This window comes from Astyanax mexicanus, chromosome 24, assembly GCF_023375975.1.
Source record: "Astyanax mexicanus isolate ESR-SI-001 chromosome 24, AstMex3_surface, whole genome shotgun sequence".
NCBI lineage: Eukaryota > Metazoa > Chordata > Actinopteri > Characiformes > Acestrorhamphidae > Astyanax > Astyanax mexicanus.
Window position 1 is genome coordinate 20,669,213 of NC_064431.1, and position 12,286 is coordinate 20,681,498.

Here is a 12,286-nt window from a genome sequence, read left to right on the forward strand (position 1 = left end):
ATTGGGCTACTGTAGTGTATACAGTGCTATTATTTAACTGAATATAAGCCTACTATCCTGTATATAGAGCTACTTTACTTTATATAGAGCTACAATACAGTATACAGTGCTAATATACAGCATATAGAGGTACTATACAGTATATAGAGCTACTATACAGTAAAGAGTGCTACTGTATGTATATAGGACTACTGTATACATTGCTAGTATACTGCGTATATAGCTACTATAATATATATTCCATAATATAAATTCCAAATAAAAAATGTTGTCATTTAGAGCATTTATTTGCATTTGTTCGTATGAATAAAGTTTTAAGAGTTCAGAAATCAATTACGTTGGAATAACCCTTGGTGGTTTTTAATCACAGTGTTTTTTATGCATCTTGTCACGTTCTCCTCCACCAGTCTTACACACTGCTTTTGGAGTTCTTTATGCCACCAGTCCTGGTGCAAAATTTCAAGCAGTTCAGCTTGAGAGGTTTTTAAATGGTCTCTTATTTTTTTTCCCCCCAGAGTTGTATATAGTAGTATATAGTAGTGTATCTCCAGGTTCTAGTCTGAAGGTATCTGTGTATTTGTCTGTCAGACATATAAACACAGATAGATGGACAGACCGAGAGAGACAGACGTACAGACATGGATTGTGGACTCCAGAGCTACCCTGGATGTTGAAATTAGCGATTTGGTTTGAGGAACAGATTAGCGGTGATCTCAGCTCGACTGCAGGCTGCAGGCAGGCCTTTGTTGTAGTCGGGCTTGATCCACTCACCTTCATTACCCACAGCACCACTCTCCTCCCACGCCGCCTTCACCCACAATTAAAGCAGCTCTCCGCAGCCGCCGCAGATCCGTAATAGGGATTTTCCAGCAGGCTTAGCAAGCGGCGACTTGTAAATTAATACTTAACGAGTATTAGCGAGAAGCCCGCGGTGAGGTTTGGAAAACGGCTGCGGGTCTTCGGGGGAAAAATAAAAATCCATATTCCCTTGATGTCTTAAGCTGAGCTCTCAGATCGCAGAGTACACAAGATGCAACCGAGCGGATGAGGGGGGGGGGAAAAATAATGAAACGGAAAAGCTCGATTTGATGTGGTAAATCTGGAGTCTTCTTTCACTCTGACTGTTTATGTTTATATATATAAAGACTCAAGCAATCTGCTGACTCAATAAGTCCATATTAATGCCTATGGGCTTAGAACGAGATGTCAGGAAAGCTCATAAAAGCTGTAGGTGTAATGGAATGGTTTCCCAATGCTGTTTTACAGTAGATTGTATCGCTGTTCAATGAAAAACGTGTCCAAATATCTAAACTTCAACTTTACAGGAGACAAGAGACAAAACCTTTGTATCTTCTAATGGAAGTCAATGTAAAAAAATGGTTATTTGAGGTCATTTTGATGAAATTCTATAGGTTCATTCATCACAAAATTAAAAAAAAAGTGTAAAGAGAAGTTTGGGTGTTCAAATTATGTAGTAAAAAATTATTTTATCTGTCTCCAAACGTTCAAACCAACAACCTTACAGGAAAAAGATAAAACCTTTTTAACTTTCAATAGAAGTCAATGTAAAAAAGATGTTATTTCAGGTCATTTTGGTGAAATTCTATAGGTTCATTCATCACAATATTTTAAAAAAGTTTGGGTGTTCAAATTATGTAGTAAAAATAAATGTAATCTTCATATTTGACTGGTGCCTAATATATATGCATGATATATAGTTAGCAATAGAAATATATTGTCTTTGTATTGTATCACATTCGACTGAATTGTAACCCAAATATTCTGACATACTGTATATTATATTGCCAGGTTCCATACAATACACAGACCTACAGGTAAACTAGTATAAAAATACTATGAAATGTATTTAACTCAATATATTTACACAATTTACCTTTAGACTTTGAGTAACTTCAACTAACATTTTGTCAACTAATAAATCATTCAGAAAAGCACAGAAAAGCATATTGCTACTGTGAAAAATAAAATATATATATTTTTTATATTTTTTTAAATGAACATTACGAGAAAATATGCGGGTGTTGACTTATGTGTCATTTTGACATAAACCACCTTGTAATTATGACGAACTGTATAAATATATGATCTAATAGAAAAGTAAAAAAAAAAAGGCTTATGTATAATATTTAATAATTATTAAGGTTTTCAACATTGACTTCCATTAAACATTTAGAAGGTTGTTTTCTTCTTCTTCTTCTTCTTCTTCTTCCTTCTTCTGGAAAGTTAACATTTTGGAGATGTTGTTTTTTGGGTGACAACACATTCTTTTAGGGTGTCCTATATATTTTTTTAAATCCCTAATCTTGAATATTATTCATCAGAATGAATCTAATATAATTCCAGTTTTAGTGTAACAAATCAAACACTGCCTGTTGAAGGACAAAGCCCTTTCCTTTTAGCCCAAAAATGAGCCAATTAGATTGTGTTTAAAGCAGAATTGATTTTTTATGTTTGATGGTGGGAAGCTCCTCCCATGCAGCAGAGATGAGCGCAGGCGCAGTAGCCAAAACAAGTTTTTTGGGGAAGTTTTTTGGGCTTTATTGAGTCAAATGCAACAGACTCTTCATGAAGTTTCTATTCGATTTTATCAGTGAATTAAAATATGTTTCTGAAATGGTAATTCGACGAATGGTTTCCAGTATTTTGGCCTCTCTTCTCCATTCAAACAGATGGAACTGACTTGCCTGTAAGGACTTTTGAGTACACTCACCTCTTTGGCCTGCTTCCCTGCCTGCTGCTGCTGCTGGCTGAGGAGCTGGAGATGCAGCTGCTCCTGCTGTTTCTTGTAGTACTCCTGCAGCTGGAGAGAGAGAGAGAAAGAGAGAGAGAGAGAGAGAAAGAGAGAGAAAGAGAGAAAGAAAGAAAGAAAGAGAGAGAGACAGTTAGTCAATAGTTAATTACAAATACCTAAAATTTCTTCTTGAAATCTTGCAACAAAAAAAAAGAAAAATCGGGGCTAAGCACTGCCACTATGATCGTTAGATTGCCGGTGGTTCGAATCCTGTTTATGTGGCTTGCCATCGGCTGCCGGAGCCCTGATAGAGCACAGTTGGCCTTGCCCTCTCTGGGTGGGTGATGTCATTCAGCACAAGGCGTCTGTGAGCTGGTGTATCAGAACCGAGTCATTGGGCTTTTTCTCCGAGAGCGCTGTGATTTCGATTGCTACTCAATCAAAAAAGAGACAGTGGCTCTGTGACTTCACATGTATCGGAGGAGGCATGTGCTAGTCTTTACCCTCCTGGTGTTGGGGCATCAATAGTGATAGAGGATAGGGGTGAGTCCTAATGAGTGGATTGGGCAATTGGCCATGTAAATTGGGGAGAAAATGGGAAAGAAAAATAGAAATAAAAGTATTTTGAAATATTTTGATATACAATATCACCATCAGCACAATGCAATATCTTGCAGTAACCCTGAACAGCATATCGTCGCTGTCCTATGAAAAACACTTATCTCCACTTTTGTCGATTTTTAGTTTATTACATAATTTGAACAGACATACTTTCCCTTACACTGCACCAAAATTTCTTGATGAACAGACCAATAGAAATGCTCCAAAATGTCCTGAAATAAACTCTTTTTACATTGACTTCCATTGAAAGTTTACAAGGTTTTTTCTCCCTCCTGTAAAGTTGCTGTTTTGGAGATAAGTGTTTTTCATTGGACAGTGACGATATTCATGTATTGTATTGCGGTACTTTAGTGAAATTGAGCGCAACAAAAACCCGAGCCCAGCAAGTTCAGCAAGGCCGAGACCTTTAAAGAAAGGCTGGCAGCTCGTTCGCATCGCACACTTCCCTCAAACACTTGCTTCAACAAAAGCCCACCATCCTGTTTCCCTTTCACCTCCCCTTTTGTGCTAGCGCAAACTCAAGGCTCGCAACTGGAGAGCCAATCAGAAGCAGCATGTGGGCGTGGGTGATCTTGAACAGCGCTGGTGCTCTTGAGGAGGATGAGTCCAGGACTAATGGAAGCCTCCGGACCGACACAATAACACACGATTAATAGGAAGGCTACAGCTGCAGCATGCAGAACGTCCACACCTCCACAAGCCAGGATAACAGGTGATGTGAACCAATCAGTGCTGGTGATGAAGTGGGCTGTAATGGGTCCGTATAGTGCTTCCGTAAGCCTCCAAAGACTGCTAAACTAAGGTTAAGCCGCATTTGATTAAATTAAACACTTTTATTTTTTATTTATTTGAGTTTTAAATCTTTGGCATTTTGCCAACTGGGAGCAACCATATTGATTTTTTTATGGATTTTTTTTGTGAGACATATTGTAAGAATGACATTTACATGTAACTATAACTTAAATATTAATTTATTACAGTATGTAATGTTTTGACAAACTATCCTTAAAATCTTAAATTTCTGAAAAATAATACCGCTGTTAAATGTCATTAAGATGTTGTACTTCAGATTTTGTAAATAAAGAGAACATATTATGCAAAACTCCCTTGTTTGCATGCTTTTGTATTTTCACTTGGGTCTGGACTGCTCCTATATACACCATTTCCAGTCTTTTTGATTGAGAGCTTTAGACAATACACAGCAGGTGTAGTCAGTAGACTTTGTCTGAAGGAGGGATCTGTATCTGTGAGGAACATGTAAGTACTTTCAAATAATGAGTTTTAGTCATGCTTCTCTCACAGTTAAGCGTTAACTAGCTTGTTTTGCTTGTGTTTTGCAATTTAGCACAAGCTAACACAAATATGTTTTGTATAGACCATAGACCTATTCAAAGCATCACATTATTATGAGATTTTATGTCCTGTAAAAATACATAATTCTTTTTTTGATAGTTTGAAATGTGTCAATGTCATAACTGTAAATCTCTACTAAAATAAATAGATTGTGACATATTTGATTTTTTGTTTTTACCTTATGACTTTTATTATGTGTTGGGTCTAAATTTCAGTGACATCTTAAAAAGGATGAGATTATTTTATTTTAGCAAATTGAAAACCTCTGGAATATAATCAAGAGGAAGATGGATGATCACAAGCCATCAAACCAAGCTGAAGTGCTTGAATGCTTGCACCAGGAGTGAGTGGCATAAAGTTATCCAAAAGCAGTGTGTAAGACTGGTGGAGGAGAAAAAATGCAATGAAAAAAATGTTGATTTCTGAACTCTTAAAACTTTATGAATATGAACTTGTTCTTTTTTTTTTTTTGCACTATATGAGATCTGAAAGCTCTGCATCTCTCATTTTCTGCAAATAAATGCTTTAAATGACAATAATTTTATTTGGAATTTGGGAGAAATGTTGTCTATATATACATATATATGTATATATATATATATATATATATATATATATATATATATATATATATATATATATATATATATGCTTCCATATGGCTAAGCTTTATTACCAACAGAAAGGTATTTTTTAATATACTTTTTGAGTGGCAGGGTACAACACCCAGTCCGAAATAAGGACATGATAAAACAGGTTCGCTACTCGCTTAAGGGGCGAAAAGTTTCCACCTTAAAAACATGCTGTTCTTTTTTTTCAGTGTTTTTTCGTTAAAAGTGGAGAAGAAGCACCTGGCGAGGGGGCGTTTAGAGACCATCAGTAAATCATCTCCGGACGTGGCACACCTGACAACACTCAGACAGGCGTCTTTATTTATGAGCGACTCGACTGCAGCACCTGTCCTGAGAGAGCATCGAGATGAGCCGCCTTTAAAGCTGATCTGAGGCCACTGTTCCTGTCGAAGATGGCCTGAGGTCGTGTGGGACCTGCCTTGGGGTTGAACTGGTCTGAGATCAGTGTAAATGGGTGGACATGGCAGTTAAGTTTATCGATGTTTGATGGAGAACTGGAGGAACGTAGTGGGGGAACCGCTGGAGTACGGGTCTTTAATGGGTATAATGGAGCCTAATATTGCAGTTTCAAGTTTATACCCATAATTCCTGAGTAGCTTTAATAATGTGATAACACTAATAGCTTAAGCTTATGGATTAGCGCTTATATATTAAAAGAAGGGAATGAAGACAGTATCTGAAAAGTATCAAAATTATTTTTTCAACCATTTCTTCCAAAATGAAGGGTATTAAATATAGTTTATTCTGCTTTATCACTTTAGAGTTTAAATACATTAAAGGGTACATATTATATCTGCTCTTACACAAGTTAGAATATGTCTATGAGCTTTACATGTCTCACCAGCTCTATTCCTGCCAGTTTCACTTCCTTTCAGAACGAGCCGTTTAAGGGCTCTGTCACTTTTATGCAAATAAGCTGTTGCCGGCCACGCACATGTTCAGGCAAAACATTTTTACCACAAGTTTAGTGTTTTAGCATGTGCTAAATGGTAAAAATACTTTTAACTATTTTTCCTAGATCTTCAAACTTTAAAATTGACCCGGAACATAACAGGAGGGTTAAATGATGTAACTTTTAATTATCTATTGTTCTAGGTAGCATTTATTTCTTCTACCTTCTTACCAAATACCAATTTTCAACTTTGATTTTCTTCTTGGCAAAACTATATATTTTTGATGATGCATGTTTTTTAATTGGTGTATCAGAACAGCTGTGTATTACTCAGCTGTTAACAGTAACAATGTAGTCATGCTGTTTAGCTACAAACAGTGTCACTCATATACAGTATAATTATCAGGCTTTACCTTTCAGTGACCTCGTACACACACACACACACGTACACAAAGGCCTACAGGTAATAATCTGTGTAGCATACACTCCGCCACCTAGTTTCTGAGAAGCGAGTCGGAGTGTTTGCCCCGGGGGACAGGAGGAGGCGGGTTAATAAAGAACGCGCGAGAGAGAGAGAGTGTGTTTACACGCTGGTTACTGATTTCAGGCTCAGCTGAACGAGCCGCGATCTTTGTACACAGGTAAACAGCGCCGTGTGTGTGTCTTATCGCCGCCAAACACTTCAGAGCGACACACCTCGCCACACAGATTACAGCCTTGGGGAGACGACTGGGTACGAGTGCGTGCCGGCGTGCATGCACGGGTGTATTTGAGAAAGAGAGAGAGAGAGATAGAAAGAGAGAGAGAGAGAGTGAGAGATAGAGAGAGAGAGTTGGGAGGGAGGGGGGCGAGGCATTGCAAAATAAAGAGTGTGTCTCATTCATTTCATTCTTTTGAACAATGGAAGGTAAATACACAGGCTGTAAAAGTGAACACGCGCCAATGAAAATAAGCCTGTTCTTTTCTGCATGTTATTTATTAATAAAGCCAAGGAAAGCGCCGCCAAAGAGAGGCTTGGCCAAACAGGTTAACTGATGTCATCAATTTTTATTTTCAGAAAGAAAAAAAAAAAGATGCATTTAAACGATAAAAATGAACCTTTAAAAAAACTGACATCCACATATCTATACTAATCATAACTAGTCATAACATCAAAGCTATCAAAAACCTGTCAATTGGATGAAATATTACAAAGTTAAAGTAAAAACATGTCCCATCATTGAAGAACAATGATAATGATAAACTTCTTGAATCTTTGCATAAAGAGTAGCATAAAGTCACTCAAAAGCAGTGTGTAAGGCTGGTGGAGGTGAGAGTATGCCAAGAAAACATGAAATGAAAGATGTGATTAAAAAGTAAGGGTTCCTCCATCTAATTTTGATTTCTGAACTCTTCATTAGTATTACACATGTTAATAATATGTTATACATATGTAATACATTCCTCCCAAATTTCAAATAAAAATATTGTCATTTAGAGCAGGAAATGAGAAATGGCTGAAATAAACCAAAAATAATAATAATGCAATGTTCTCCTCCACCAGTCTTACACACTGCTTTTGGATAACTTAATGAGACCCCTCCTGGTGCAAAAAGAATCCAAGCAGTTCAGCTTGGTTTGATGGCTTGTGATCATCCATCTTCCTCTTGATTATATTCCAGATGTTTTCAATTTGGTAAAAATCGAAGAAACTCATCATTTTTAAGTGGTCTTATTTTTTTCCGGAGCTGTATATACTGTATATAAAAACTTTATTCTGCGATGTTAAGTATTTTTTTTGTAGTTTTAATATTTTTTTTCTACAGTATATTTTGCCTTGCCCTGGCTCTACTGTCCTTCCAAATCTCCCACTGCGCCACTTCCCTCAAACCACAGTGACCGCAGCAGAGCCCACCGCTGTTTGTTTTCCTTCCAGATTATTAATTTACCCAGGAAGCCCCATTTAGATTAGGATCTCCACCTCGCATGGATGACCTGTCCGACACGGAAGTGTGTGTCAACCGGAGGAGAGAAGAAAAACAACAAGGGAGCCCCTCAGACACTGGAGACCACTGGCTGGAACCTGGGAACACCAGTAACAAGAAGAGGAAGAGGGCTAGCGTAGCCGTTGGGCTAGTGTAACCATGGGCTCATTAAGTCCTGCTTTTACAGGACTGTACATGAAGCTGGTGGTCAGGTTATCTGCGGTTTAGTCCGTGGATGAGAACTGAAGTAGTATTTAGATGCATCTAGAGGTTTTTTTCTTGTACCATGGTTTGTTTTTCCAAAGTTAGACCTCCATCTCAGGTTGGAAAGAGCTGACTGCCTTTTTTCTTTTTCTTTTTAAAAAAAAATTTGCTTACTCACGGCCTCCATCATTGTTAATGCATCACTTAAGGAAAGCACAGCCAACTACAATGGTGTTCACTCATCACGTTTTTCTGACAGCAGGACTAATCGTAGGGCCAACTGGCCTGCAGAAAAGGGCTTGGCCAGGAAGTCCAGGCCATAAAGCTCAGACACGGCGTCTATGCAGGAGACAGCAAAAACCCTTACGTTTATTTTTCCTTCATCATTCGTTGCTTCCCTGTCTTGTTAAGTTTTAAAGAACAAACCTCCCCTCAGGCTTTACAAGGGCGTTCGTTGGGCAATCTGATTTGACTAATACTGTAAGTCCAAAGCAAAAAAACGTCAAAAAAAAAAGGCAAAGAAAAAGCTGGTCAATAGATTTGAATCATTGTATGTCTTGCATCCATCATTCATGTAATTGAAGTGACTTTTCTGCCATGCAGTTTGCTTTATTTTCCATATAATTAGTGCCACGGTATCCTCCTCCAGCATGGAAAAGCTGGTGAAAGTGCCTAGGCTGGACTTAAACAGTGGATAGTGAAAATCATGGCAAGGATAGGTTAACATAATAATCAAAACCAGAGGTAGCTGGTTAGAACTGTCCATGCAAACAAACAATGCAAAGATTTAATGTAGGAGCCTTCACCTATATCCCTATATCTCCCACAAGTCAGTGCAGCATTCTTTAGCTTCTATGGGATGTGACAAAAATGATGGGACACGATGATACCTTTTCTTTACATACATTTGGCATGTCAGTGTATATTATATACTACTCCACAGACTTTAATCAAAAACTTCAAGTAAAGTAGTCTGTCATATATCTACAGTTTTCTTCGTATCTTTCGGTGTCAGTAGGCCTATCATGATTACATGAATACATGTTAATGAAAAGTCATCATGCCACCTTGTTTATGTTAACAGGCTCTCGTCACTCTAAGTAACTCTAATTTCCAGTAATGTTTTCATACATAGTATCCTTATATTAATAAATTAACAATAAATCTATATAGTAATAATAGCAGCACAGATAAATCATAATGTATTACACGATATTATCAACTTTACTGCATCTTTACTGATTTACACTCTTGGGATAAGACTCTTAGGACCCTATTGAACACCCTGCGCAAGGTGCGTCGCGATGCTCATTGCTCCCTTACACCTTGTCAACAGTCTATTTTCATGCCCTGTGACCCGTACCATTAAAATAGCATTAGAGTTTAGGAATATATCTAAACTATCCATCGATGGGTGGGTTGTCTGGAAGTAAGGTGTGTTCAGTTAAATATCTGGCATGTTTCTATGCTGACGACAGGAAATACAGGTGCGCCACTGACTGACTAAAACCCTGACAACAGTCAACTGCATCAAGACTTGCAGTGACTTTACAAATCTGCAGGATATGCTTGTGGGGAATGTGAATGTAGAATCTATCCACTGTGGATGGTAATATTAACCTTCTATGATTCCATGTATTCCTGGTAAAGTTACAAACAGTTGCTTCCTGCTTTCTGGTTACTGCATTCTGTGGGTCAGTGCAGGTGTGCACTAAAAATAATGAAAGCTGTTGAAGACTACACTTTAGCGCTGGACAAATACGAACAAATGCGCACGACACACCATCACTTTCCACTGTACCGCCGCTTTGTAGGACTCTAAAGGCCAGTTACCTGCTTCACCAGGCCCAGGCCATTTCAACTAAGGACTCAGCCAACCGTGCGGCCAGTGGCAAAACTCTATTTAACGCACCGGAGCCGCGTCCGATCCAATATGTCGGCCCTTTCTCCGGGCGAAGCTGCCGTTGGATCCGCGCTCGGCTGCCGCCGGGGCCAGCCCTGCGCCCACTCACCCGCTCATTACCCTCTTAATTCATGCCTGCGTGGAGCCCAACGGTTGGGGGAATAATTAAAAGGATAATTAAGGGTTTTTTTTAATGATTTGATTCACTGGACCCCTTTTCACTGTTAACCACACTGCCTTTAGAAGGCATTCACCTTAAGATTCCCATTATTGTGACCTTGGCTTTCTTTAATAGCAGGGAGAGTGGCGGAAAAAAAAAGAAAAATATAGATCAGCTGGGCTGTAATTAAGGGTGGGGGTAGATGTAAAGGTTAACTCGTGCATGCATTAGCACACACACACACATACACATTCATACATACATACACACACACACACACAAATATATGTGTGCATATACACAGTATGTATAATTATGTGTATATGGCTATTCACAGTAGATAGAAAAATAGAAAAGGCAATATTTCCCTCCCCTTTCGCTTTTCTGTCTCTCTCTTTCTCTCTCTATACTGACTGTAATGAGAATACAGAATACATGGCCAAAAATGTGGCAATATCTGCCCTTTTCATTTATTGTTCAATTTACCTTTTTAATCAAAATATCGAAATGTTTAAAATGTGAGAATAACATACAGTAACTGTAGGTCTATTATCTACGATTGCTATGAGGATTTGATAGCATTCAACATATAACAATCCAACACCCATTCCACATCTCCACCCTTCAGTGCTGTGCGAACAGCTTTATAACCCTCTAGCTAGCATAGCTACCATACCTAGCATTATTAGGCATTTTATCTGTGCTTCAGATGGTCCTATTCTATTGGCAACTGTACAGCTCTTCGTTCTTTTCCTCAAGGACTAAGCAAGCTAAATATGTGTGTGTTTGGGCACATCTGTACTAGTCTCACATCTGTGTCAAAAGGTTACAATGGATGCAACTTATACGTTGATGATGTACTAATGTACCAAATTAATGTACCAAAACAACAAAAAAGACGCAGCGCTTCCAGACCTTAGATAATGTGAAGAAAACAAGTTTATATATATATATATATATATATATATATATATATATATATATATATATATATATATATATATATATATATATATATATATTTATAAGAGTTCAGAAAACAATATTTGGTGAAATAACCCTGTTTTTTAATTACATGGTTTTCAAGCATCTTGGCGTGTTCTCCTCCAGTCTTACACACTGCTTTTGGATAACTTTATGCCTTCACTACTGGTGCAAAAATTCAAGCAGTTCAGTTTGGTTTGATGGCTTGTGATCATGCATCTTCCTCTTGATTATATTCCAGAGGTTTTTTAATTTGGTAAAATCAAAGAAACTCATCATTTTTAAGTGGTCTCTTATTTTTTTTCAGAGCTGTATATGCAATGGGCAATGTTGACGTAACCAAAAATGATCTGATTTCTTATATACAGTTGTGTCCACAAACTTTTGGACATATAGTGAAAGTAAGTGTGTGCATGTGTGGGTGGGGGGGGGAGTGTCTCAGCAAAGTGGAACAGCTGGTTAAACAGCACTGCCTTTTACTGGAGAGGTAAAACGCACCATGAGCGGCGCTTCCTCGTTCACGTACCTCGTTAAAAAAATAAAAAAAAAACGAGGCGAAGAGAGAGAGAGAGAGAGAGAGAGAGAGAGAAAAAAAGAGAGAACGTTCTACGAGTGCCGTTTAATAAAGCGCTGAATTTTGATTTCTGCGAACGAGAGCGTTTTTCCGTCCTGATAAATTTGTCAGATCTTCTCGACACAATTTGGATTCGCCTGAAGCGACCTTCCTCCTCCTCCTCTTTCTCCTCCTCCTCCTCCTCCTCAGCTGATGATTAAATCCACTGTCTTTTTCTGCTCATCCCACAACTTCTGCTATTCAGTTG

At 38.1% G+C, this 12,286-nt stretch overlaps 1 protein-coding gene across 2 annotated transcripts in view; it reads right to left on the reverse strand.

The window, feature by feature from the left end:
- The window catches only part of foxp4 (forkhead box P4), a 226,470-nt gene that overhangs the window by 71,349 nt on the left and 142,835 nt on the right, over positions 1-12,286 (reverse strand). For both annotated transcript variants that reach the window (XM_022682717.2, XM_049472009.1), the window contains exon 5: positions 2,732-2,821. In XM_022682717.2, the coding sequence (XP_022538438.2) occupies positions 2,732-2,821 (90 nt within the window). The remainder of the gene's footprint in view (positions 1-2,731; positions 2,822-12,286) is intronic.